At 41.3% G+C, this 24,779-nt stretch overlaps 1 protein-coding gene across 3 annotated transcripts in view; it reads right to left on the bottom strand.

Moving 5' to 3' along the window:
- The window catches only part of dyrk4 (dual-specificity tyrosine-(Y)-phosphorylation regulated kinase 4), a 92,318-nt gene that overhangs the window by 44,124 nt on the left and 23,415 nt on the right, over positions 1-24,779 (bottom strand). For 2 of the 3 annotated variants that reach the window (XM_041203191.1, XM_041203193.1), the window contains exons 3-5: positions 18,296-18,443; positions 14,471-14,634; positions 8,668-8,804 (exon numbers count right to left, since the gene is read on the bottom strand). In XM_041203191.1, the coding sequence (XP_041059125.1) occupies positions 8,668-8,804; positions 14,471-14,634; positions 18,296-18,443 (449 nt within the window). The remainder of the gene's footprint in view (positions 1-8,667; positions 8,805-14,470; positions 14,635-18,295; positions 18,444-24,779) is intronic. The other variant, XM_041203192.1, reaches the window with a different exon arrangement.

Here is a 24,779-nt window from a genome sequence, read left to right as displayed (position 1 = left end):
GAAATATAATAATGAATATTCAGTAGGGATTTCAAAAGGAAAATCTTGCTGGAACAAACTTATTGCACTTTTTTGAGTAGATAACAGAGAGAGTAGACAACAGCAATGCAGTTGAAGTAATTGATCTGGAGTTTCAAAAGGCCTTTGATAAGGTGCCCCATAATGAACTAATGAATAAGGCCAAGGAATGTGGAGTCAGGGGACAAATGGCAGGTAGATTGCTAGCTGGCTTCAAGACATAAAGCAGAGAGTGCGAATAAAGGTGGCAGAAAGTGTGGTTTTCACAAGGATCAGTTATGGAACCACTGTTGTTCAGGAATCAGAAACACAATTTTTAAACTTGTAGATGACACCAAGCTGTGAGGGGAGCGGGGGCAGGGGTAGGGTGGGAGGGGGTGGTGGCATTGGTTAATACTGAGAAGGATTGCAACAATATACAGGAGGACATTAATAAACTTGCAGAATGCGCAAATAATTGGCAAATGAAGTTCAACACAGATTAATAGAAGGTGGTGCATTGAATGTGCAAGTCTAGGTGGGGTAGAGGAACAAAGGCATCTCAGAGTACGAATATATCAATCACTAAAAATTTTGCCGCAGGTTAGTAAGGCCATAAGAAAGGCAAACAAAGCACCAGGTTTTAATCTTAGAAGGATAGAATTGAGAAGTAGGGAAGTTACTGTAGTATTAGGGTTTGTTAAGGTTAATGAATGGGGCTGTGTAGGTAGCATCTTCCTTAATGATGATGTAAGAGAACGCATGACTAAGAGTTGAGAAGGAGAATGTTTATGGCTTCAGCAGTGTAACACCCAAGCAGCTGTACATAGTTTAGTTATATATAATAAACCAGTTATTGTTTGGACATAATAATGTCTCAGAGATAATTTCTCAGCTAGACTAACCAACATACAACATGGTGGCAGCAGTGATGAACCCCAAAACGCTGAAAATTTAATTTTAAAGAAGATTAAATGTCAGACCTGTAAAACTGTTGCCAAAACTGCAGAATGCTGTAGGACACAGTTGAAGAACTCCAAAGCTCCTCCATAGAGTAAGTGGAGTCAGGAAGAGGCAGAAAATCAACTTTTAAAGTCATTCAAGGCTGCAACACAGCATGTAGTTGTCTGTGAAGGAAATCCTGATCCAGCAAAATGTAGGCTTTGAGTCAGAGAGCCAAGCAAAGATCATGGAACTGGTGAGCAATCCTTAAAAATGATAAAAAATCAATTTTAATGGCATACTGGGAAAGCCAGATGGTTAGCAAGGATGGGTTTTGATAAACCCTGCAGTCTGGATCTGAGGTTGGCACCAGAACACATGGCAACCGCGAGGCAGCACAAAAAAAAGTAACTGCAGATACTCGATGCTCCAGGGGAAGGGAGTGAAGAGATTATTTAAATAATTTAAAGCAAAGCAGTTTTTAACAGCTTTGCAGTGTCCAAGAAATACATATCAAGTCTATCTGAGAGGTCCACCTTGGGGAGACGGTGACCACAGTAGGTCTCAGTGAGAGGCTGAACAGCGTGGGAAAGCTACAAATACTGGAGGGAAATGTAATACTTCGGGTAAACCATCTAAAAGCTTAGAAAAACCATGGATCCTAAATTTATGCTACCTGAACGGTTTGGACACATGGAAGGACCAAATCAAATTCAAAGCTGGGGACTTTGGAAAAAAAGATTTTGAGATTCTGAATTGCTTCAGGATTGGACAGTATGCCTGAAGCTGAAGAGGTCAACACATTACTTTACTCCGTAAGAACAGTAGCAAATGTTATTGCCTGACAGGGAAACATTGTATGTTCTGCAGAATCATGAACAGTCCTTTAAATAAAAGAGCTTGTATAGACTTCAATCATATCAGGAAAGTGGAAAAAGTCAATTAGCATGGGTGACTTCAGAAATCAATCTCTGAAACCATCCAACTACAATGAAGATCTTGACTGAGACATCAGCATTGATTTTTTGGGCTCTTCACAGAGATTGATAGCCCAACCATTTTGCAGGAGGACATCCAGGAGGGGGAGAAGTCAGCTCAGTCACAAAGAATGCGCAGTGCAAAAATTAGACCAGAAAAAATGAGAATGAGAGTGATCACTCATCACTCTGTAGTATTGTTTTGAAAGTGGAAGATGAAAATTTGGTAATGGAATAGTCTGTACGAATACCATATTCATCCAACAGTGGTGACCTTCTAGAAGGTACATCTGCACCTATCCAGCCACCAAAAACGATTATCAAGGATCTTAGCAGTCAAAAAGTCAAAAACTAGACATGAAACCAAGCCAAGCTTTCTATGTGGAAATAAAGTGAATTTATTGATATACCAGGTCTGCTGGATTTGAGGGAAACCAAGACATTGATCAGGTGGATTCTTCACAGCTTCCCTCCTACCCAAAGAATTACTTCCAGGGCAAGAAGTCCAGGACTATACAAGAGGTCACGAATGAAAGACTGCAAGGAGTCATCGCTTCAGAAGTAACAAAAGACAGAAAAACAACCAAAGGAATGAGGCTGAACTCCAGAGGCAAGGATAGGGAGCATGCAAGATGCAAAGAGGGGTGTAAGCTGAAAAATCAGATGAAGAAAGAAGGAAATATGATTGAGAAAAGTATAACAGCAAAGAGAGGGAGAAATGGATCAAGTTCAGATCCAGAAGTCAGACCAAGGGAAAGAAGGAAGTATTAGCCCAGAGAGATGATAATCAACAAAGATCTTAATTAGTGCATACTTCAGAAGGTACTATACATTGGAAACCAGAAGAATATTATTTCTATTCATCAAAGACAACAAGCCTGATACATTTGAAAGAACCAGAAGTTGAGTCTGAAACTAATAAAGAACCAGATAGTACAATTCTCAATGAAGACCATTCAAGTCAAGAAAAAGGAGTTTAAAAAGAGACTACTGATCTTCCAAATCTGTCAAGAAAGAGGAGTTCAGTGAGAGACTACTGATTTTCCAAGTCTGACAAGAACACAATCAGGGAGAGTTGTGAAGCCTCCTGACAGATTGAATCTGTGGTGTCAGAGACTTGGGGGGAGATGGGGTAGTATGTAAATATGAATGTAAAAAAAAATAGATAAAGGCTTGGGGGAGATGTGGTATTAGGGTTTGTGAAAGTTAATGTGTGGGACTGTAGATAATACCTCCCATAAAGATGATGTCAGAGAACACATGACTAAGAGTCGAGAAGGAGAATGTTCATGGATTCAACAGTATAACACCTAGTCATGAGTAGCTGTACATACTTTAGTTATATATAATAAACGAGTTATTGTTTGGCCATACCAACATCTCAGCAATCATTCCTCAGCTAGACTAACCAACATACAACAGTTATGCTAAACCTGTATCAAACCCCAGTTAGATAACACAAGAATATAGTCTGTAGTTCTGGTTGCCATATTATAAAAATATAGGAGGCACAGGAGAGGGAGCAGAGAAGATTTAGAAGGAAATGCATGGGTAAAAACGCCAAGAAAGGAATGAACATGTTGGCTCTCTTCTCTCTTGAAAAAAGGCTGAAGGGTGACCTAATGGAGGTCTTTAAAATTATGGAAGGTTTTGATAGAGTGAATACAGGAAGAACGTTTCCAGTTGTGGCAAGAGCATAACTAGAGGTCATCAATATTGGAGTCATCAAGAAATCTTACAGGGAATTCAGAAGAAGTTTATCCAAAGATTGATGAGAATATGGAACTCACTACCACAGGGAATAGTTGAAGCGAAAAGTATACATGCATGTAAGGGTAAGCTAGACAAGCATATGAGGAAAAGGAAATAGATGGTTACAATGGTAGATTTAGATGGGAAAAGATGGGAGGATGCTTGAGCTCAGTATAAAGACTAGAATGGATGCTTGAGCTAAATGGCCTGTTTCTGTGCCGTACATCCTATGTAGATTCACAACTATTTTCAATATAGATATAACTGGTTTAATTATGTAAAAATAGACCTGGATAGGGAAAATATTAGTGGTGAGGAAGGAGAATTTTTGTTCAGGGCTTTTTTAAAAAAAAAGTCAATATTTGCTATTTCAACAAGGTGGGGCCTGTTTATGGGTAATGAAGCAGAGCAAGGTGGCAACCAAAAAGTTGGAGAACATTTAGAAAACTTTATAATTAAGTTTAATGTAAACTATTAAAAGGAAATGAAAATAATGAAGTGAATAAAAATCAGCAAGCAAAATTATAAATGAAGAATGCGAATATTTTGTGAAGGCTGAGGTTTCATTGGTGAATTAGGAGATCAAACAAAATCAGAAAATAAAAGAGCATTTAGCATTCACAAGGCATTTAATAGGAATGAAAGCTATGACATATAGAGGCAAATTACATAGAGATTAAAAATATAAGGGAAATATGGTGGAAAAATTTAAACAATACAACATAAAGACTTTCTATGAGCACATTAATGATATCAGGATAGACAAAAGAGGAGCATGATTGTGAAAGATGAAAGATGAGATGAAAGAGGCAAGCTTGTGAGGAAATGGCAGATGCATAAAATGAGTGAAAACCGAGGCAATGTATTCATTTAATCTGTCATTTCCCCACTCTCCACTATAAGTGAGGTGGTTAGTGAGGTTTTAGAACCACTTAGGGTCAGAGTGAACAGGTAGTAGGAGTTATTATTCAAGGTGAGAAGTTAAGGAAGCGATTCAAGTTTAAAGTATACAAATCACCAGGTGATTTGCCTGACGGTTTACATCTTAGGATCTTGAGGAAAGTCAAAGATCAGATTTGTCGATTTTAGTCAGCTTTGACTATTGTGCTAGAAGATTGACATAATATTCCAGATAAACCATACAAAATTGGAATTTCTAAGGAACTCAAGAAAGTACATCAGAGAAAAAGGATTAACATGAAAGTATAGTGTTACTGGCTACAAAAACAGATACAAGATTAATGAAGAAGTAGATGTAGTGAAAAAGTTTTTAAAAGTCTCAGTTTAATATTTACATGACAAAGGAATAGTACATAGTTAAAAGCAAAATGGATGCTTAACAAGTGCCAGATTGAGCAATGTAATAAAAGTTAGTGTTTGGTGTTAGATCCTGAATTAGGTCCACATAAAGCACTTGGGCCTCAGGATACCCGAACTTTTAACAAACACAAGGAAGTTTTGAATTACAAGCAGACATTCTCAGGGATTTGTTTAAAAATAAGTTATATTGAGGCTGAAGAATGGTAAATGGGGTGCCTTTGTTTAAGAGGATCTGGAGGACCCAGCTAACTATAGACCAGTTTGTCACCAGCACCTGTGGAAATTATTGGATCCTCAGCAGGGCAGGCAAGTCCATTGCACTGGTGCAAGCATGAGTGCCCATACAGAGCATTCAAATGATCCTGTCCTGAGGGTTTGAGATGGTATCAACATCAGGACACAGCAGGTCCATCCCTGCTACAGCTCCATTCCCTCCATGGACTTTTCAGAATATTCAGCTCACTATCTCATATAAAACTAGTTCAGCAAATTAGCAGACATGCTATTAGTGGCAGTGTGTGAAGGTCGATTGAACTGCAGGCAGTGATAGGAGGTAGCGTCTGTGTGAAGGTGAAGTATTTTGGACAGAAAGATGCAATGAATGTGAGTCTTGCAGGGCTCAGTATTGGGACAATAATTTCCTAACAACTGGCTGATTGAATCAAACAACATGTTCCTCCAGCTGTTTGTAATAGACAGAGTACAGACTGTACTCAACCAATCAATGCTTGCGAAACCTAAAACAAAATGTCTACTGTTAGTTGCGATTCCACGATTGGGCAGCAGTTGCTGATAGGTCAGGATTGGGATGGGTGTGCAGCAGATGCAACCAAGAAGGCAGAGAACAGAGGCCAGTAGTTTTAATGTACAGCTGCTCCTAGCTCCACACTGCAACATTTGTAATGATGGTTTTTCATTGTTTGGGTTAATAAGCCTTTTGGTGTGTATTTTTGTTAAAGGTAAGTGATAGCTACTTAAAAATGTGATTAGAAGTTATTGTAGAAAATCTTTTTTGGTGGCCCTTTAAGGACTGCTGTGTGCCCAAGAAAACTTCCCATAGCATGCATGGCACACGCTGCAATGAATCGCAACCCAATTCAGTAAAGGGTCCTGAAATAAACATTGGGTCTGTGATTTGCATAGTTTAACTCCTGTTTCCCACTTCTGGTGTGGACTGAGTGTGACCATAAAACATAGGAGCAGAAATTAGGCCATTCAGCCCATTGAGTCTGCTCCACCATTCAATCATGGCTGATAAGTTTTTCAACATCATTCTCCTGCCTTCTCCCTGTAACCTTTGATCCCCATAGCAATCAAGAACCTATCTATCTCGGTCTTAAATACACTCAATGACCTGGCCTCCACAGCCTTCTGTGGCAATGAATTCAAGGGCTCGCCAAACAGCCAATTAGACTCTTGGGTGAGAATTGGGTGCTGTGCAATTGAATTTTTAGGCCCAAGGGTGGAATCTTGTGGAGGTAACAGGGATCTCGGCCACTGGCTGGAGAGCAGGTGAGACTCCCGCATCGCCTCTTTTCAAGAAAGTCCGTTACTGTTGCACTTAACAGGCCAGTGATGCGCCGTCCGCCAGGATCAAGCATCCAGTAGGCGGAGATCCTGCCAGCCGAGAGCTGCCAACCAATTAAAGACAGCACCACCGAAGAGGTGGTGGCTTCTGCTGGTACTACACTCACCCGAGGCCTCAGATCAAAGAGGGACCCAGACACAGTTGAATGACAGGAGGGGGGTGGTCAGCAGCAAAGGCAGGGGATCGGCTTTCAGTCCCCTTCCTGCTGGGTCCCTCTATCGGGCGCTGAGTACTTTTGATCAAGGGAATACAACCCCCTACCCTGCCCCCGGCAGCCTGCAAGCAAACATGCCAGGGTTTACTTATCATGCTCCCCACGTGGTGAGCTCACCTGCCTACCACTAGGTTAATACCAGCAGTGGCAGGATGAGGCCCTTAAGTGAACGTTAAGGGCCTCAGTTTGAAACGGGGCAGGAAGGCCGTCCAAGGGCCTTCCCACCACTGGCTTAACTGGGGCGTAGGGGGGTAGGTGGCAAGGTCTCACACACCATCTTCCTGCTAGATTAAATGCCCCCCATCACCAAACTCGCCACAGGCGAGTGATTCTGCCCCTCGCATTTGCTTCCTTTATTTTCTGGGTATCCACCAAAAAGGGAATGGAGAGTTCATGGCTGAAACAGGGATAATTATATAAATGATTGAGAGGGCTGATTTTGTTCCTTTACTTGCCAATTGCAGTCTCACTTGCAGAGATTCCCTGAAATTGGCAGTAGCTTTTGCACCAGTTTCAGTCAAATTGGAGAATCTAAGCAAGGCATGAATGCAACTGGGAACCTAACAGAAAATTAAGCATTTTCTTTCAACAAGGTCAGAAAAAGTGTAAATGCCATTTGCAGTGGGACATGATAACACAACGTAAGGTCATAAGCATAAGCCATGAAGAGATAGATTCAGTCAGGGTGCAATGAGACATTTATTTAAAGGCATGATCAGTTGTGGAATAGTTTACCAAGAGAAGGTAGCTTAGATCTCTTCAGGGTAAAACTGGATAAATATGTTGGAAAGAAACACAAGCCAGCAGAAAGACTTACAGTCTAGATGCCTTACTAGTGGGGCAGCAAATAAAAAGCCCTGCTGCTGTTAGCCATTGCTGCGAAAGCAGGCTTCTCATGTTTATAGCAGCAGCTGGATTTCCACCTCCAGTTCTAGACATGGGAACTCATCTGGGGAACATTAGGCCAATGATAATGACCTGAACTTAGAAATACAGATGAGTTCCAATGTGGCAAAGTGCACTTTGAGTGTATCTCTCCTAGTTAAGTGCCCAGGTTGTGGTGAATTAAATAGAAACATTACCATATGAGAGGAGACATAACAGGAATACAGAGGGAAAAGAAGTAAAATAAATTTTCTTGGACCGGAAAGGCATTGTAAATGTAAAAACAATGCCGATTACTGTATGCAAGAATGTTAAACCGTGAGAAGTAAAACTTTTCATTTTGCAATTTGTCATTTTTGATCTTTGTATTTTGTAATGAGAGTTAAATTGTTATACCAACTCTATTTTCTTTATTCTATTTATCTCAGAATTCAACAACAACCAGCTAATCAAAATAATTACATAAACAGTGAAAATGCTGGAGTATTACACTTTTATTCAAGATTGGAGGGAGATCCTAAATTTTACCATGTTTATTTAAGCGGAACAAACTAGTAACATTAAGTACTGTTGCAGACATATTTGATCTAGAAGGAAATATATAAATTAGTTAAAACTTCTAAGATTAAGGTTTTCTTGTCTTAGTTATAAAATCCACAGATATGGTTCTGGAATCATTTTCTGAAATTTCAAAGGTTTCAAACATAATAATGATGTGTTGAATTATTTCACATAAAATGATTAAATTTAAATATAAAACTGCCTTCTGTGTTTCTTCATTAATGTTTTTATTTAAAGGCGTTGGTCTCTTTCAAAAGTCTGCAACTGTACTTAATACTGTTTTCTTTGGGTTGTCACCCATCAGTTATGGGGAGTTGCTGCAATCTAAGCCTGTGCATACCCTAGTTTCGAACATGTATTCATTTAGTCCTACTGATGCAAGTTGAAAGGTATTTCTCAGCATCAAATGCAGAAAATAAAATGCAACTCACCTCTTTCTATTCCTTATTATCTTGATAGCCACAAGTTCATTTGCTTTATGGTCCATACATTTTACCACCTGCCCAAAAGATCCTTTACCTATCACTTCAAGAATTTCATACCGGTATGCAATATGGTCATGCAACACCTAAACATAAAAGCAAGAGTACTTTTATTAAATATCTTTTACTATCCAAGCTGCTAATTAATTGCTAATAAGACAAATAGGCAGATGCAAAGAAATTAAATGCATTGAAAGCTGAGATCTGCTTTTTTTGTTCCATTTAACAAAATAACATTTAAATAGCCAATTTGATTGTTCTTTTATATGGAAAAATTTGGAGCTTCATCTGTAATTCATGTCCTTTAGCCATTTTTGGCTAATCTCTCCTTTTCAAATGATTGTTTTGGCACTTAGAGAATCATGGGTTCCAAAATTCCAAGCTCCCCACTCTGCTCATGGAAGTGTAATGAGACAAACTTCCATCCTCCCATGGAGATAAATCCCAGGGTCACCTCATATTATTATCATTGGATGGGACCAGACGCAAATCCCACAGGTAATCAGTTACCTATGTACAGGAAAGACCAGAAAATGAGATTGAGGGGAGCAGAAGGCAGTTGAGTCTCGTCCCCAAGAAGGATTTCAATGGACCAGGTGACTAGGTTGGTTAACCTGATCGATTGATTGATTAATTAATTAATTACCAGAGGACTGAATTAGTGGGCAATATTTAATGGAGGCGATGGGGATCCATGTTGGTTGGAGATCCAGTGAGGGCCTTTGTCTCCTCTTTTTGAGAAGGCCTGCCACATTGTCTTTCAGGCATTTAACTGGGCAGTGGTAAGCCTTCCCCAGGATCAAGGACCCCAGAGGATGGAAGTCCTGCCTGTCAAAAGCTGCCGGCCAGGTAGAGGCCAGCAGCTTTTCATTAGTCAACAGCGCCACTGAAAAGATAGTGGCTGTTAATTGGTACTACACCCACCCAGGTATAGGTGAGTGATGGTGGGAGTGGGATCATGAGGTGGGGGTCGCAGAGGAGGGGGGTAAGCAGCAAGGGCAGGGGTTGGCTCTCAGTGGGCCTCCCCTTCCTGATAATCTTTTAAATGAAAACCAAATCAACAAAATTGGGATAAATCAGGCACAGCCCCTAATTCAGGTCAGCTGTAAAACCAAGAACAAAGTTTAAAGGAAACTTACAAACTTTAAATCAAAATGTGATTAAAGGGGTCAACAAAACACCCCAGTCCCCGCGGTGCCCACCGAGCACGGAAGGCCTCGAGAGTGCCAGCAGACACCGCGTGCTCCTTCTCCAGGGACATCCGGCAGCGAACGTAGCCGCGGAAGAGGGACAAACAATCGGGTGGGACTCCCCCGTCGATCGCCCGCTGCCTGGACCTGTTAATTGCCAACTTGGCCAGGCCCAGGAGCAGGTTCACGAGGAGGTCCTCCTCCTTCCCGACCCCCTTCCGCACCGGGTGCCCATAGATCAGGAGCGTGGGGCTGAAGTGCAAACAAAACATCAATAAAAGGTTTTTCAAATAACTAAAAAGGGAGTGCAGCCTACAACACCCTATGTATACATGGTCCACGGACTCCACAAGACCGCAAAAAGGGCACATGTCCTGAGAGTCCGTGAACCTATGCATCCTCTTATTATAAGGGACTGCTGCATGCAACACCCTCCAACCCAGGTCCCCGATAGAAAGGGGGAGGACACCTCCGTAGAGGGCCTCCCATCGGGGGCCTCCGCCGCCGGACGGCAACAAGGCACGCCAGGGCGTGTCCGGTCGACGGACAAGGGCAAGAAAATGGAAGGTGTGCAGCAGCAGTCCGTACAAAAAGCCCCTCTTTGCCGTGCCAAAAGGCACAGAGGGCATGTCCCCGAGGCGGCTCCCCTTCCTGATGCTGCATCCCTCAATCAGGCACTGAGCACTAATGAGGACTGCCTCATTAGTCTACATTCGATCATTAGCAGAGTGATGGAAAGTGTCACTGACAGTGCTATCAAGCAGCACTTACTCACCAAAAAAACCTGCTCAGTTTGGTTCCACCAGGGCCATTCAGCTCCTGACCTCATTATAGCCTTAGTCCAAAAATGGATTAAAGAGCTGAACTCAAGAGGTGAGGTGAGAGTGGCTGCCCTTGACATCAAGGCAACATTTGACCGAATGTGGCATCATGGAGCCCTAGAAAAACAGGAGTCAATGGAAATCGGGGAAAACTCCCTACTGGATGGAGTCACACCTAGCACAAAGGAAAATGGTTGTGTTTGTTGGAGATCAATCATCTCAGTCCCAGGACATCACTACAAGTGTTCCTTAGGGTAGTGTCCTAGGCCCAACCATCTTCAGCTGCTTCAATGACCTTCCCTCCATCATAAGGTTAGAATTGGGATACTTGCTGATGATTGCACAATGTTCAGCACCATTCAAGCTCTTCAGATATTGAAGTAGTCCGTGCCCATATGTAGCAAGACCTGGACAATATTCAAGCTTGGGCTGATAAGGGGCAAGTAATATTCTTGCCACGCAAGCGTCAGGCAATTACCATCTCCAACAAGGGAGAATCCAACCATCTCCCCTTGACATTCAATGGCATTATCATCATTGAATCCCCTACTATCAACATCCTGGGGCTTACAATTGACCAGAAACTGAACTGGACTAGCCATATAAATACTGTGGCTACAAAAGCAGGCCGGAGGCTGGGAATTCTGTGAAGAGTAACTCACCTGCTGACTTTTGAAAGCCTGTCCACCATCTACAAGGCACAAGTCAGGAGTATGGTGAAATACTTTCAACTTGCCTGAATGGGTGCAGCTCCAACAACGTGCAAGAAGCTCAGCACCATCCAGGATAAAGCAGCCTGCTAAATTGGAACCCCATCCACCACCTTCAACATTCATTTCGTCCACCACCAATGCACAGTAGCAGCAGTGTGTACGAGCTATAAGATGCACTGCAGAAACTCACCAAGGCTCCTTTGACAACACTTTCCAAACCTGTGACCTCTACCACCTAGAAGGACAAGGGTAGCAGACACATGGAATACCACCACCCGGAAGTTCCTCTCCAAGCCACTCACCATCCTGACTTGGAAATATATCACCATTCCTTCACTGTTGCTGGATCAAAATCCTGGAACTCCCTCTCTAACAGCACTGTGGGTGTTCCTACACTACATGGACTGCAGAGGCTCAACAAGGTGGCTCACCACCACCTTCTCAAGGGCAGTTAGGGATGGGCAATAAATGCTGACCTAGTCAGCAACGCCCACATCCCATGAAAGAAATTAAAAAAAGATTTGCCTGCTTAATGGCTTCAAATGGCGATGGGGCGGGATGGCCATCCATGGGCCTTCCTGCCATGGAATTAATTGGGACAAAGGCAGGAAAGCGGCAGGGTCCCTGCCCACCAACCTCCCAACTATTTAAATGTCCACCCTCTACCCAACTTGCCAGAGGGGAAGGCACTAAATTCCACCCAGAATGTGCAAAAGAAGTAAACTAAGAGAGCTGCCAACTTTATGAAAAGTGACGTCAGGATATGGCTTGATAAAATTCGGTAAAGAAAGGAGGCCATTCTTTGGAAAGTAATTCAGCTACTTGCATGGTCAGTGGTGGTCAAAGGCACATGCATAACTTCAAAGACACCCGATTACGTAGGAGAAAGTTTAATGTATGACTATGAGCTGCAAGGTAAACAACTTGTTAACCAATTGCCACAACTGCATAGACAGACTACCAGAAAGAAGCTATCATTCCCTACCCATAATATTTAGTCACTGCACTGTGGGGTTTCATAGAACACATTTTACTCAAGAAGTCTCTAATGTAAATCCCTCCATTCAACACACTCATCCATCTTGAAAACATGTTTCCCCTTTGAAGCTCACCTCCAATATCCAAGTTCCTTACAGTTCTTTTAATTTTCCTGCGCATTTTGAATGCAAGCAGAATTACTCAGATAAAGATCAGCGACTGCTGCTGCTGTTTCACCTTTATACATTCTGCTAGAGAAGGGCAGATTATTGGGTTACTATTGACTGAAAACTTAACTGCAGCCATACAAATACTGTGGCCACCAGAGCAGGTCAGAGGCTGGGAATTCTGCAGTGAATAGCTCATCTTTGGATTCCCCCAGGGCCTGTCTATCTTCACTGAAGCACAAATTGGATTGTGATGGAATGGTCTCCAATTGCCTGGATGAGTGAACTCCAACAACACTCAAGATGCTCAACACCATCCAGGAGAAAACAGCCTGCTTGATTAGCATTCCATCCACCACCTAAACATTCACTCCCTCCACCACTGCTGCACAGTGTGCACTGCACCAACCTGCCAAGACTCTTTTGAGAGCATCTTCCAAACTCACGACCTTTGCCACCTAGAAGGACAAGAGCAGCAAACGCATAGGAACACCAGTTCCCGCACAAGTTCCCCTCCAAACCATACACACAATCCTGACTTGAAATTATATTGCAGTTCCTTCAACAGCTGGGATTTTCTGGTCCCGCCTGCGGCAGCAATTGTTGTGGGCGGGATGGAAAATTTGATGGACCAGCCAAAGCTCCATTGACTTTGGGTGAGACCAGAAAATCTCACTGTCACTGGGCTAAAAACCTGGAACTCCCTTCCAAACAGCATTGCGTACCTACACCATATGAACTGCAGCAGTTCAAGAAGGCAGCTCACAACCTTCTCAAGGATAACTCGGGCTGGGCAACAGATGTTGGCCTGGTCAGCAATGCTCACATCCCGGTATAAATAAATAAACCTATAGGCACAAGGTTCCAATCATCCAGCCATTAAATTACTAGGAGGAAAAGACAATAGAAATACTGAGGTCAATGACTGCTTCCTAAACTGAGATGGAGAAGTTGAAGGTCATGGCCCACAGTCAATTGTGATGGCCAATAATATATATTTAAACTCTGATTCTAGAAGCAAATCAAGGCAGGAAAAAAAGTTTTGCCTGAGGCTGCAAAGTAAGACAAGAATATCATTCAGTGACAGAAGGCCTATAGTAAGCTTTGCTCTACTTTTATATCCTCAAAATCAGCCAGCAAAGATGGAGCACAAGCGGCTGATGATTGGATACCAGCCCATCTAAATCTGGCACTGGTTGCAAACACTCACCCAATTATCACTTTCATTCTCACAAGTTCACCATCCCATATAGAATCACTGGAGATTTCCAAAATAATGCTGATGAGAAAATGTTACTGGGTGAGTCACTCAGCACGAGGAAGACGGAGCACTTAAAGGGGGAAGACAAACCAGAAGATCTGAGTCACACCCAAATTCCTGACCCAATGTGTCATTATAACCTCATTCTCCTTCAGCAGTCATCCACATTCATGTCATAAAGCTGAAAACTCTTCTTGCCACAAATCTGCTTGCATCCTACGAGTTGATGGATCCTTCATAATGCAGAAACATGTCCCTTTTTAATCAGTTCACAACATTACATTTTCTAACAACACATCAGTTTCTGCCCTACATGTGAATGTAGTCAATCCCTCTTTCTTTAGGAGTTTACTAAATAACATACAAATAAGCTGATCCCAGGAAATCTTCCAGGATCAGCAGCTTAGACATGCACATCCAATACAGCTCTGCCAACAGAATGACAACACAAAGTCCAGATCAATGTGTTCCATGATTATCCCTGTTTATTTCTGCAGCATGTGAAGGATGCTGCATCCAAACAGAGCCTACAATCTCAGTCATTTATCTTTTCACAGCAATATTTTTAAAAAAAAACAGTTGTGAAAGTTACAGAAATCCATACCAAAATATATATTATTACCTCAATGTAAGAGCCATGTTCATCATCGTAGCCATTGTTGTGCTGTTTGTCAGAAGAACCTTCTATCTTTTGAGTGTTCAATCCGAGAAACCAGACTTCTTCATAATTTAGGACTTCTTTGTGTTCATAATTTGTCAGTCCACTTGTAAAATGTATCAATGCTTCTATTCAAATGGTGCAAACACATCTTCAGTAAGTTTTAAAAGTAACTTTCCTCCATTGAATTTTATATGAAAGCATTTCTCATTGTTAGTTAGAATGTTTAACAGCAAAACTGTCTGACTTCATCTTACCCCATTCACAGTCATTGTAAAAATTAGTGAGGTTAAAAATACAACTTTAGACAACTGCAAAATGAAATCAAGAAAAATGTAAAATAAAGTGCTTCAGGGTTAAAGAATTCAACCTGTTAGAAACTGCCAAATAATAATATTTTATTGTGTAATGAAACCAGAGTAAATAAATACCTTTAGAAATTGTCAACAGGCATGCAACTATCTTACTGTAACCTAGTGCAAAAAATTGAATGGCCCCATCAACTCTGATAGCAAAATTAAATGTTATATGAAAAAAAGCATGGAGTTCTCTTTATAAGCTAAGATTAATAGAAGAATTATTTTTTAAGTAGCAAAGTTATCTTTTGACTATAAATAAATACCTTAAACTTAATATAGATAAGTAATAGTGATTTTGGACCAGAAAGAAGAATTTATCCTAGGTGGTACATTTTTGCATGGTGAACAGGTCTGTGGATCTACAGAAGGTTTTTGATCAGGTTCCACATAAGAAATTATTAGCAGAATCAAAGAACCTGTAATTGGAGGTAATTTTGAGGCATGGGGAGGTAGGAGGTAGGGATAAAGGAAATATACTCTGACTGGTGTTCTCCTGTGATCTGTACTCGTGTCTCAGTTTTTCATCATATGTATTAAATATCTTGGACAAAAGAATAGAGTTATGTATCCATATTTGCAAGTGACACTAAATTAGAAGGAACAGTAAATTATGTAGACGGGAGCAAGACGTTACAAAAGGACATAGACAGATTAAGCAAGTGGGTAAAACTGGAGCAGATGAAGTTCAAAGTGTGAAATTAACTTTGCAACCAATAAAGCCAATTATTCTAAAATGGTGAGAGGCAAGAACCTGTGGAGAAGCAATGGCATTTGTAAATCCAAGTACACAAATCACTGAAAGCTAGTACACAGGTACAATAAGTATCAAGAAGTCTAATAGATAGAATGTTGGTCTTTATCTCCAGGGAATTGGAATACAAAGAGGAGGAAGTTATGCTCAGTTGTGCAGAAACCCTTAGTCAAACCCCAGCTGGAGTACTGTGTTCATTTCTGGTACCACATTTCAGGAAGGGCATATTGACCAGAATGATATTTTGACCAGAATGTTATCTGAACTAAAGGGGTTTATGAAGAAATTTTGCACAAACTTGGGCTATATTGCCTTGAGTTTAGAAGGTGGAGTGGTGATCTAATTGAGGTGGTTAAGAAGATAAAAGGATTTATCTAGAAAAGCTACATCCTCTGGTGGGGAATCCAGAACAAGGAGGCATAACCTTAAACTTAAAGTTAGGCTATTCAGGAGTGAAACAAAAACAGAATCACCTGGAAAAACTCAGCAGGTCTGGCAGCATCGGCGGAGAAGAAAAGAGTTGACGTTTCAAGTCCTCATGACCCTTCGACAGAACTAGGTGAATCCCAGGAGGGGGTGAAATATAAGCTGGTTTAAGGTGGGGGGGGTGGGGGCGGTTGGGTGGGGGGAGAGAAGTTGGGGGGGGTGGTGTGGTTGTAGGCAAAAGCAATGATAGAAGCAGATCATCAAGCACCAGGAGAGAAATGTTTTGGATTTCCAGCATCCGCAGTTTTTTGTTTTTATCTGTGTTTAATTGACTGCCACTGCTTTTCAAGAAATGCCTACCTCCTTGGAGAAGTTCTGTTCGTCTCTGCGACAAGATTTCCGTATCTCTCTTTTGCCTTGTTCACCTTCATTGCTTTCCATTTCTCGCCTGGTGCTTGATGATCTGCTTCTGTCACTGCTTTTGCCTACAACCACACCACCCCCCTCCACTTCTCCACCCCCCACCCAACCCCCACCCCAACAACCCCCCCAACCTCCACCCCCCACCCCAACCCCCCCACCCCCCAACCTTCCAGCTTATATTTCACCCCTTCCTGGGATTCACCTAGTTCTGTCGAACGGTCATGAGTACTCGAAACGTCAACTCTTTTCTTCTCCGCCGATGCTGCCAGACCTGCTGAGTTTTTCCAGGTAATTCTGTTTTTGTTTTGGATTTCCAGCATCTGCAGCTTTTTGTTTTTATTCAGGAGTGAAACCAGGCAGCACTTTTTTTACACAAAGGACAGTGGAAAATTGGAATTCTCTTCTCCAAAAGCCTGTGGCTGCTGGTTCAATTAAATGTTCAAAACTATGATCAACAGATTCACATTAAATAAGTGTAACAAGGGATATGGATTAGAGTTAGCTAAATGGAGTTGAGGTATAAATCTAATTGAAAGGTAGCAGAAGAGGCTTGAGGGACTAAATAACCTCTTGTTTCTATGCTTCAATGACAATAGAAGCTAAACTGACCCACTAATAGCTGATCAATAAATAGTCATTTTTATGTCCAGTCTGGAATAAAGTAAATTTCTGTGCTGGATCAATTAATGCCAAGACAAAACTGCAAAATATAAAATTTATTTGAATAATTTTGGCTTTGTGGTTTAACTTTTCATCATTGTCAAATATATAAGGGCCAATTTTAATGCTAAGCAGACAATGGGTAGGCAGTAGGTGGATCACACTTAGCCACTGCCTATTATTGGTGGTGTGAGCCCAGAGCCAAATTAATAGTTAATTAATGATTTTTCATCAACTTGTAATTATGGCTGTTCTAATTCACTTTGTGTCTGTGAATTTTTTTTCAAAACTATAGTTAGGTTCTGCTATAAAACAGAGCAATCACAATAAACACACACAAGTAAAACACAGGAGACACCCTTCAACTCTCTCCACTTCCCCTGAAGCAAACATGCGAACATAGATATGTACATATGAATTAGGAGCAGGAATGGGCCACTTGGTCCTTCAAGCCTGCACCGCCATTCAATAAGATCATGGCTGATCTGATTGTAATCTCAACTCCATATTCCCACCTGCCTTTTACCCTCTTGCTTATCAAGAATTTATCTATATCTGCCTTGAAAATATTCAATACTCTTCTTCCACTGCCTTTTGAGGAGGAGAGTTCCAAAGGCACACAGCCCTTGGAGAAAAAAATTCTCCTCATCTATGTCATTAATGGATGACCCCTTATTTTTAAACAGTGGGCTCCTGGTACTAGCTTCTCCTACAAGAAGAACCATCCGCTCCACATCAACCCTGTCAAGACCCCTCAGGATCTTATATGTTTCAGTCAAGTTGCCTCTTATTCTTCTAAACTCCAGCAGATACAAGCTTGCCTGTCCAACCTTTCTTCATAAGGCAACCTGCCCAATCCAGGTATTAGTTTAGTAAACCTTCTCTGAACTGCTTCCAGTGCAGTCACATCCTGCTTTAAATAAGGAGACCAATACTGTACATAGTCCTCCAGATGTGGTCTTACCAATGCCTCGTATAACTGAAGTATAACCTCCCTACTTTTGTATTCAATTCCTCTCGCAATAAATGATGACATTCTATTAACTTTCCTAATAACTTGTTGTATCTGCATACTAGTCATTCTAGATTCATGCACTAGGACGCCTAGATACCTTCGCATGTCAGAGCTCTGCAGAACGAATATTGTGATATTGCTGGTAAATATTATACCTTCAGGTGTCATTGGCAGCTTGAAACCTTCCAAAGTTCTCCCCTTGTCCGATTTCTCTGCATGGGCTTTATATCTTTCCTTTGGCTGATTCTCCTTTGAGCCACATTGAAATATCTGCTGCGAATTAATGCCGCCAGAGTTCACATCCTGACAATAAGAAAAAATTTTGTTATTTTGTTTCTTGGTCTTAATATTCTTGATGATTGCTATATTTCAGTATTGTTAATGCTGAACATCAAAGTGTATCCATTACCTTGTTTCACAATGTAAGCAGTAAATTAATGGTGTACTGTATATAGGGACAATTATTCATTTATGCAATATATCTGGCAGGCAGTGGATATGGCTGCTCTTCAGGTGGTTCAATCAATCAATGTCAGGCCTCATTTAATAGATAAGCTTCCACTGTTAATCACATTCCTTCTAGGCAATTTGCTAATTGGGAATCTGACAGGGCAGCCAGTGCTGAAAAAATAGCTTGCAGACCCTTAAAGGGGAGGCGCACTTTTCAAACAGGGTATTGGATAGAAAGTTATTGAAGTAGCAGACTGCATGATGTCATTCAGGGTCTATCTGATTCTCTGATACAGCAGTAAAGGTGCTTATACAGCAATAGGAATAGGAATGGGAATAGGAAGAATTAGTAGGAAGAAGGTTCTCTTCCAGTCTGATGGGTAATCAAACAAATTAAAACAGAATTACCTGGAAAAACTCAGCAGGTCTGGCAGCATCGGTGGAGAAGAAAAGAGTTGATGTTTCGAGTCCTCATGACCTTCAACAAATTAGCCAGTTGTAATGAAGAGACCTAGCCATGCTGCAGGAAAATATGTAATGATCCATTGAAACACTCCAATGCTATTCTAATCTACTGCCCTCGAACCATCTACTGCTCTCACAACTATTTCTTCCTCTTGCTGCTGCTGCCTTTCGTCATGCACACTGTGCCAAGCTGCCTCACACATCTTTGGAACCTTTCAGCAGGGCACACACTAACCCACTGTCACTTCTCTTGCTGGCACACAATCAAAAGACGATTTCAATAGCACGGTGATGTCCTGTTACACTGCAAATCCTGGCAGCAATGCAGGAGACAGCCTCAGATGTCATAGGCAGAGAGGTGACATATACAATATTGGAGATTGCCAGGCACTATGGGGTATTTCAGCATCTTTCCTTCCTTTTCTTTAGTTTATGGGGCTCACACTGGGTAATTCAATAAACACTTGAGGCAGACACTAGGGGTCCATGCCGGAGTGATAATTAATGTCTAACCACGTGTAAGCCACTAAAGCGAAAACCTATTTTGACATCTTTGAACAAAGAATGTTCCTGATAGGTGGAACTTGCATGTTAGCTGACGTGAGGATCAATGTTTGTGTTGGGTGGGTGCAGTTTATTGGAAAGTATAGGGCCTGTGGGAGAAGTTGGACTGGACAGTTAATGTAGGGACGCAAAGTATGTTCAGTTAAAGTGCTCTTCGATGAGCTGCTATGAAAAATCTTTGGCTCTAGGTGTTGGAGTCCTTCTACTTCCTCGCCATTCTCTAAACCATCTGTGTCCCTTCCCTCATTGTGCTGAATGTCCTCTTTCAATGGTGGAGGACCTATACATTTTCCTCATTGCACAGCAGATTAATGCAGCATAAAGTCACTCACTACCACCAAAAATCTCAGGATTTGAGGGGCAAAACCCAGCTATCTTCGTACCTCTCTCATAACCTCATCAAGCCCCTTTCAACACCTCCTCCAGGGAACTAGTGACACAGAGAATTAATGAGAAACATTTTAGAATGTTGGCAACTAGATACCCTTTGAAAAAGAGCTTACATGTGTTGCATTATATACATGCACGAGGGAATAAATGAATGACTGACTAGGGAGATTTAAAAAGGAAAATGCAATGGATGATACTAGTAATCAGTTTGGACAGAGGACTTGGACCTTCTAATAGTCCCAGTCTTGGCTTAATGCTTTGGAACCTGGAGGGCCTTCAAGTCATAAGCTGTCAAAAGTCTGAAATGTGCTCGCATATTCTATGTGCACTGCTGCTGTTTTTCATGGTCTTCTGCCACTTAATAGATAAGGGACATATGCTGAAATGAGGAAAATGAGATGATCAAAAGCTTAGCCCACCGGGCCACATCCTGCGAGTTCATAAACATACTGCATTCAGTTAAGTTGTGGTGGCAGTGATGTTCATAGCTTGCAAGTTGTAAAGGTGGTCGCATTAGTGCAACAGGGATGAAGTGTCCTCCGAAAACATAAGGATGCCAGTGCACTTGAAAAGTAGATAAACGATTGCGTATTATATTGAACGTATTATACATATTTTCTTCTGTGATGCAACACCAAGCTTAGAGCTAAGGTAAAACTGTTAAAGCTACAAAGTGCAAGAATACTTACCTTGGCAATGTTTCAGAGATCAACAAATACCTGCCTTCTGCAACTCACAACTGGGGCACACATTAAGTGCATTCACCCTTCCTGTAATCTTTGTCGTGGCTGTTCTGGCATGCTCTTAAATGGGAGGATGATCTTATTCTGCAGATAGGAACAGCTAAATTTTTGGAGCTCTTGTTCAAAGCTGCAACCTTAAAAGATGCAGTTCAGTTCTTCATTTTATTGGTGGAGCCATTTCTTCATTATCAGTACCAGGGTATCTTTAAGGGCAAGGTCAAGTGCTCTTTGAGAGCTGGTGGTGTCAGATATCGCTCCCTTTGACCCCAGCATGCTCCGAGTAGATTATGGACTATGCATCACAAGCACCAGTAAATTACATTAACTAGTTGGCTTCACTTTATAGTGAAAGGCCAGCTAACAGTACATCAGATTCACATACAATGAGAGCAGCATTCCACTGGCAATGCAATGGGACCATATAATCAACACATTCTGCAATTTTTACAATATTTAAACATAAAAATGCAACTTGAACAATTACATTGGCACACCTTGTACTTTCAAAAGCAAGATTTATTGGAAAATATATTGTTTAAATATATTCAAACCAACGTTAATTATTAGGCAGTTGGTTTTATAAATTACAATCTTTCACAAAACACTTCATAATTGGAATAGGTTTTTTGTTGCCTTGTGCAGTGTACGCCCATTTGAAAAAGTTTTGTTGGGTATTTGAGGGAGGATATAGTCATGTTGGTGTAGTCTCACAGTGTTGACTAAAGAATGCTTGGCAGGGGGTTCCAACTGGGGGAGGGGCCCAACAATGGAGCTATATCTCTAATAAAAAAGATATATGAAACCTATGAGTCGTCATATAGTCAGTCCGCTTAATCAGCTTCTTCTCAGAGTCACAGATTAAATTACAAACTATTCTACAAGCCAACAATGTGGAGAATTCTGAACTGGCAACTGTTATGAATTTAAACTATATAGGGGATTTCAGGACGAAACAATTACTCACATCAATTGACTAAAAGCAGAAGTTATATAAAGGGTCTATCTGATTCATTCTATATTGCAATTGTTATAAAACCATGTTTTATATTGAAAGAGTGGGCTAAAACCACCAGATAATTAAAAGGACTGAACAACAGCATTATAAATGACTTAAACAGCAGCTTCCTAGATGGTCGAACATTTGCATAGCTATACCCCACCATCTCCAAAACTGTTAGAATGGAGTCAGGCTGTCTAGGGATAGTGTGAATAACATATCTCCTGAACCATTCAGGAAACATCCAGACAAGCCATTAGACACAATCACTTTGGACAATGGACCATGGCTGAGAAGAGAACTCCTCCAGCCATAATCTAATCATTTCTAAACAATGGACCAGGAATCAGCTCGCTTTGACCATATTTGTGTAACTGGTCCATTTGTGAGAAGAGATCATGTGATGAGCAAACTAAACCTCTTTGGGTTTTAAGAAACTGCTTTTCTCCAGGCCAGTTGGAAGAAATCTATGAGACCAGAAAGACCCTGAATAGGCACTCACTCTCTCTCTTCAGTCATCCTGCCAGTTTGTGCCCTGCCTGTATTTTGGCCAGCCACAGACTGTGGGAATTGGCTTAAACATCAACCCAGCAGCTACTGGCTCCAGAAGAAAAGGTAGAAATCGTCGGTCAACATTTTTAAATCGGCTCGATGCAGAATCTGGAAAGACCATCGAGCCCAGTCTAAAACCATCCAGACCATCAATCTACAGGATCTGTACACAATTGATATTTTTGGACTCTTAACCAATTTAATCTGCCTCCCACTTTGTAACTCACTTCTGTATGTGATTGTGCATGTGTGAGTGTGAGTTGGAGTATTTTATTATTTTTATTTAGATCAGGCATTGAGTACAATAATTGCTATTTCCTTTTCTTTTTAAAAGCTTACAAGAAAACCTGTCTGTGTATCTTTTACAGTCATAGCTCTTAAACAGTTAAACACTCACTGAATTGACAAGCAAATTCTTTAAAAAAGAACACCTGTTGTGGTCAGCTGAGGAGTGGAAAGAGAGGGGAGCCATTCTAACACTTCTCACTGTAACACAATCCATTATCTAGTTAGTTATTGATGTCATTTATTGTCTTTGTCATCAACGACTTTGGCTTCAATGAAACAAATCCACTGAAAAGTGATGTGGACATTTCCTAGTCTAAATGTTCCAATTTTGATGAGTGCATCATGGGACAAGGTACCTAGTGCACCTTGTAATTAGCAAAGGGCCCCAAAGACTTTGTGTGGACAAAGGATCCAAGCTTTTGCAAGCTCACATAATACTGGAAATATCACCCTGTGATATTTTCCGACTGTGGGCTTCTGCAGTGTGGCTGGTATTCCGGCCCCCATGAAGATCACCTCTCAATTTCCGACCTGAGGATCTTTTAAATGTGGAGGCAGGCTGTCTTGCCTCTACCAGGGATTTGCACCAAAACTGCGTTGAGAAAATTATGGCCTGCGGCAGCAGGACAGGCAGCCTCCAAGCTACTGGAAAAATAATACATTTTTAAGACAGTCACTTCCATGGCAACATTTTGAAAACAATAATACATGCCCTTACTTTTTTTTGCCTCCATCAATGATCTCTAAACATAACTTCTGTGCCAAACAATCAACCCTTAGGCTTGATTTTTAGGCCTCAAGGGGCTGGGATCGGAGGCAGGTGGCCGCTAAATAGCACCTTTGACCTGTATGTCAGTTCTCTGGCTCCATCCAACCTCCAGGCCATTTTAGCAGAGAGAGAATGGCTGGGGAAGCAGGGCTACCTGCACATGGTGGTTAGCTGAACCAAGCCCAGGCCTGTTAATGGAGGCCGACAGGGTTTTCAAGTTGGTCACCAAGTTTCCTGTCCAGTTTAACCGCCTGGAAGTGGTACTATGCCTGATGCAGCAGCAGCTGCAGGTCATTCAGGTCCAACCGGACAGTGGAGGTCCGGCTGCAAAAGCCATTTTTTAGCTTAAATCTAAAATCATTGGAGACAGGGTGCCTCCGTTTTGAAACACCTTCATTTACCTTCCATTACATCCTGCTGCAGCTTTCAAGCTGGAAGGCCACTTGTTGGCCCTTCAGCTATGAGAGCCCTCTGCCACCCTTAACTCAATATTGAGCCTAACCTCTGGCCATTAATTCGCCATCCCAGGGAAAATCATAATGAGTAACTGGTTCCCACACAGTGTGGGATTCTGACCCATATGTAAGCCTCATGGCAGGATTCAAATGCTCCCAGGGATAATCCAGCCATGTAGATTTCCCTCATTTGATTCTCATCCACATTCACTCATTTCTGTATGGAAGGGTACAATCTGCACCATCAGGAATTTTGTCCAGGAAATGGGAATGAGGTCAAGGTATAATGAAACATGTCTACAGGTAAGTTTCTTCCATGCTGGAAAAGTGGCAGGTAGGGGATGGAAAATTCAAGTAATCACCTCTGATTGAGACATTTGATTCACAGCTGACAATCTAGGAAACTGTTGACAAGGGAGGGTCTGTGATGGAGCACCACAATCAAAAAATAACCATATAATTTTTGCAAATTGTAACATAAACGTAACAGTGCTGTTGCACTGACAGTTGCACAATTAGTGTCCAGGAATTTAATTTCTAATTATAAGCTTGGGTTTCTTCTCACTTTCTATAGTTTAGTAGATTAGAAACTTCTTGATATCTATAATTATGGAATTGTTGTGAATATTTTGTGGAGTTTGATAGCTAGGAGCTGTAACGCAACAATATCACCACAGTTTAATGGCAATCTTTTGCAATGTCCAAAGTACTGGTATGCTTTACTGGCATTCAATTGGTTATTTTCTACAGTAACCAGTAGATGATAGCAATTCTGGGGCGCCTAAAAAATAAAAAAAAAATGCTAGCCAATAGTCATACAAAATGAAAATGATTTTATACAATTACATTCAGCTATAGCAATATTAGGATTAATTTTGTGATCCCACTCTTTTTGTAAGATGCTGCACATGGAGGGAAGTGTTATAGCCCTGAGTCCAAACTGTACTCCCTTTGAGTATGGCTGCC

Source organism: Carcharodon carcharias, chromosome 13 (genome assembly GCF_017639515.1).
Source record: "Carcharodon carcharias isolate sCarCar2 chromosome 13, sCarCar2.pri, whole genome shotgun sequence".
NCBI classification, from domain to species: Eukaryota; Metazoa; Chordata; class Chondrichthyes; order Lamniformes; family Lamnidae; genus Carcharodon; species Carcharodon carcharias.
The sequence above is the reverse complement of the archived record's forward strand: the minus strand, read 5'-3'. Positions and strand labels throughout refer to the sequence as shown.